This window comes from Echinops telfairi, unplaced genomic scaffold (assembly GCF_000313985.2).
Source record: "Echinops telfairi isolate 266 unplaced genomic scaffold, ASM31398v2 ScPeMD7_7400;HRSCAF=8409, whole genome shotgun sequence".
Classification (NCBI taxonomy): Eukaryota; Metazoa; Chordata; class Mammalia; order Afrosoricida; family Tenrecidae; genus Echinops; species Echinops telfairi.
The window spans coordinates 43,730,555-43,734,746 of record NW_022111300.1 but is presented as its reverse complement, the minus strand read 5'-3'; the positions used below and the strand labels follow the sequence as shown (position 1 = coordinate 43,734,746).

General features: G+C 52.9%; 1 protein-coding gene across 1 annotated transcript in view; it reads right to left on the bottom strand.

Annotated features, from left to right (window-relative positions):
* Positions 1-273: 273 nt before the first annotated feature.
* Positions 274-4,192, bottom strand: part of ONECUT2 (one cut homeobox 2) — a gene marked incomplete at its 5' end in the record, with an annotated part of 43,195 nt that continues 39,276 nt past the window's right edge. The window contains one exon of the mRNA XM_004703009.3: positions 274-1,635. Within this exon, the coding sequence (XP_004703066.2) occupies positions 1,349-1,635 (287 nt within the window). The remainder of the gene's footprint in view (positions 1,636-4,192) is intronic.

Here is a 4,192-nt window from a genome sequence, read left to right as displayed (position 1 = left end):
ACTGCCACCGGGATGCCTCCACTGGGGACAGGATTGAGGACCAGGTGGCCGGTCGTGATGAGTAACACGTACGGTGGCTTTTTTTTTTGGGGGGGGGGGTACTTTTTTTTCTGGCTACAAAACACTGAAAACATCCCTACCCGTGGGATGGAGGAGCGACCACCCAGATGGTTGGAAGGATGAAGATGCCCCGTGGGGGGGGGGGGGCCCTCATGCACAGGAGGAAGAACCAGACGACGGCGACGATGAGTAACCGAGAAGGGTACAGAAGGATCTAAAAAGAATCTAGATCTTTCACAACGCTGCACTGGCTCTGTGTACCGTCGCAGCTGAGCCGGCCTCCTGAGTGGTGCGTCTGCATGATGCACAAACACGGGATTTGTAGCAAACTGCAAAAATGTGCTTGAAGCCATATTCCTCACGAGTCCCTGTATGGCTTCGCAATCCAGCAGCGGCCCCCTGGAGATGCAGACGTGGGGACCCCAGCGTCGCTGCCGCTTCTGTCTGTCTTCCTTGTGCTTGATACATTACGCTCAAGTGAACCGATCTGGTGGTTTTTGCTGTTTTGTTTAATTTTTTTTTTTTTGGCAGATCCGAGACCACATGAGATATCCAGGAGTTAAGGAACAGGACGTCGTAAAGCTGGATCAACCTAAAAGCTCTGCAAACCATTCAATGAAAAGATGCCTGAGTTGGAAGAACAGGTCCTTGGGTTTGGGGTAGGATGGGGGTGTGTGTGTTATTTTTAGCTTCCATTTTAAAAATTTGTGCTCAGGAATTATCATTTGATAGTTGTGTGTGGTTATGGCTGTGAGCATGGGTGGGTTGGGGTATGACGGTGCTAAGCACAGGGAAAGCAAATGAAGTCATTCTTGCTGCTAGATTCTTCTCTTACTATATACCGACTCAGAATCCATACACTGGTCAAGCCTTCACTGCCACTTATGGGAATTCTGATGGCAAGAGGTGGACCAGACTCAGACTGGGACTGCTGACCTGGTAAGCAATCCTGAGTTTGGTTGACATCAGTTTGGTTGGTGCAGCTCCCTACAAAAAGGCCCCATTTGGCTTTCTGGAATGCTTAGCATGCTCAGAGGACAGTGTCTGGTTCAGAGATTACTTTTCAGCCTGCACTTGGACTCCATCGCCATGAAAACCAACAACCAAAGAAGAACACCTGGCCTATGATTACAGCGAGAACAGAAGCTTCTGGGTACGAGAATTGTGCTTTCCAATCACCAGTGAAGGGCCCCAGCTAAGAAGCCGGTGTTGTGGTTTCCTCTGCGCTTCCGTTTGGGATCTGGCGTCCTCACTCGGAGGCGGCTTGTGCCCGACGGGAGTTGCCCCATCACGCTTTGGTGCAAGTGCTGGAGGTGGCGGAGGAGCCGCCTGCGCTCAGGTCATCCTGCCACTTCTCCAGGCTGCGGCGCCGGGCGTTCATGAAGAAGTTGCTGACGGTGGTGAGCTCCAGGCCGAGCTGCTGGGAAATGGTGATCTGCATTTCTTTGGACGGGCGCTTGTTTTCCTTGAAGATGGCAAAGAGGGTTCGGCGTTGGAGGTCGGTGAAGACCAGGCGGGACTTCTTCTGGGAATTGTTCCGGTCTTTGTTTGGTTCTTGCTCTTTGCGTTTGCATGCTTGAAGGGAGAGAGCAGAAAGCAGTGTCAATGTCAAGTGTGAGAGCCGACGCCTGAGACGGTGACCCCTGGGCAACATGGACAGAGGCGTCCCAGGGAATGGAGACTGTTAGACTTTATGGTGCAAATTGCCCAGGTGTCAATACCTGGCAACTTCCCAGTGCGTCTCCTGGTGATGGCGGGCATCCAATGGAGCAGGGAGGGCGGGGAGGGGAAAAGGGGCCCGTTGGACAGCATCTGCTTGTGAACCACTACAGTTGACTCTCTCTCTTTCTCTCTCCCCCTCATACCCCCCACTACACACTGTTAGGATTCTTTATCTCTGAAACCAGGTGCTGTGGAGGGAGACAGGACCCCAGGTGCCCAAGGAGACATCTGGTGAGGCATCTCCTCTTTCATTCACCCTCTAGAATTGTTTACCATTGAGCTGAAATTAGACCAGTTTGCGTAAACCAAAATGACTCATGTCCTACTCTGTAGGACGGAGTAGAGTCACCTCAAAAGGTTTTCAAAGCTGTCATCTTTCAGGAAGCAGACTACCTCCTCTGTCTTCTGTGGAGCAGCTGGTGGGTTCGAACTGCCCACCTGTGGGTTAGCAGCCAAGTGCTTAACTTTCTGGGCCACCCGAGCTCCTTTTGAAAGTACCTACTTTTTCAAAATCAAAGCTTCCACCCATGTGACCCTAACAAAAGGGACCCATCAACAGAATGAAACTTGAAGTGACAGAGTGATGGTGTCATCCGAACCCAAATCCTCTTCTTGGGGGTGGGAGAATGCGGGGTGCGTGGGGGTAGAGAAAGACTATTTGAGGGATGCTTGAAACCCGTTGCCCTCTAGTGGATGCCAACTCACAGTGACCCGAGAAGAACAGAACTGGCCCGTGGGGTTCCCACGGCTGCACATCTTCTGGAAGCAGACTGCCGTATCGTTCTCCCACGGAGTGGCTGGGGGATTCAAACTGCTGGCGTTTCAGCTCCCAACCCAGTGCTTAATGCATTGCACCATCAGGGTTCAGCTCGGTTTGGAGCCTCCCTTCCCTCATGCTGTGTTTATGAACCCATGCACACCCACACACCCATATAAATGTTCTTTGCCATAGGGCCAGTTCACCTCAGCAACCCTACAGGACAGAGCGGAGCTGCCCCCCTGGGTTTCTCAGGCTGTGATCTTTACGGAAGGAGAGTGGCATCCCTGTCTCCCACGGACTAGCTGCTGGGGGGGGAGTGGCTGACCTTCCTGTTTGCAGCCGAGCACCTTAACCACGGTACCAACAGGACTCCTTCTACCTAGACCGGGGGCTTCCAAAGGCCCATGACCCATTTCCATGAGCTTTTCAATCCATTTCTTCATAAGCCTTTTGGAGGACCCTCAACCCCCTACAACAAAACCGCTGCATGGAGTGGATGCTGACTCGTTGGCAGAGCAGAACTGCTCCTGGCAGAAGCGTCCCCCAGCCTGTCAATCTGTGCAGAAGCCTCTTCCATCATCTTTCTCCTCAGGCAGTGGCGGGTGGGTTCAGTGACGGCTAGAGATAAGTGTGCTCAGTCATACTCTTGACTCAGTCTTGCCAGAGTGTCTTCAGTTTTGGGGGAAAAAAAGGTGGGGGCATACTCTTTGTAATCGCGGGAAAACACTCGTTGGGGGTCAGGGCTAGTAAGACATTTTCAGCAAGACTCAAGTGGCCCACTTCCCAAAGTGCTGAAGCTCTGCACTAGGTCTCCAGCAGGAACGCGCCCGGCGTGGCAGGGGGGTTCTCAGCCGGCTCCTGCATTTCCAGGAAGCTGGAGAAGACCTTGGAGATGAAGTCAAGGTGAAGCGGGGAGATCAGAAGGCTGCGGGGATTTTATATGGTGACTGGGTTTTGTTCTTCCGAAGGGGTCCTCTTGGTAGATTTTCTCAAAGGACACAGGACAGTCCTGGGGGGTTATTAGAAAGCAGTTTCCAAGAAGCTTTGTTGCTGAGGAAAAGGCCGGGCAAGTTGGACAAAGGGCTCTTTCTTCTCCCCATCATGGCACAGCACCTGCCCCGTCCTCCAGGTGAGCATGGGCTGTGCTCTGAGAAGTTCACTGGGAAACCTGCCCCCATCCTCCCCACAACCCCACCTTGTCCTGTCAGACTTCTTTTTGTTCTCCAAACCCAAAGGACATGGAAAGGGCCCATGAGCTCTGCCCTCAAAGCTGCCCCTCTGATGTGGCATCCATCAGGGAGGGCAGAATTCGGGGGTCGGGGGGTGGGGGGTGGTTTATAGCTTAGAGAAGCCTATAGACCTTGCTGAAGAACAGGTTGAGAAGCAATAGGCTCACACGGTGGTCTTTCTGTTTTATGAAGGTGTCTATGATTTTTCAGCAGGATCTTTGGACTCGCCTTGGGATGCCTCCATTTCTTGGAAAATGCTGAGTCGCTCCCTCTAGGAATGTGGTGGTGATGTGACAGCCCCATGTTGGCAGCCTCGGCGGCCCCTCAGAGTCTGCTGCTTGGAAGGTGTGCATTTTGCTCAGGCTCCCTGAGATCACTCAGCTCGGTCCCTTTGCCTCCTTCCTCTGGGAGGAAAGCAGGG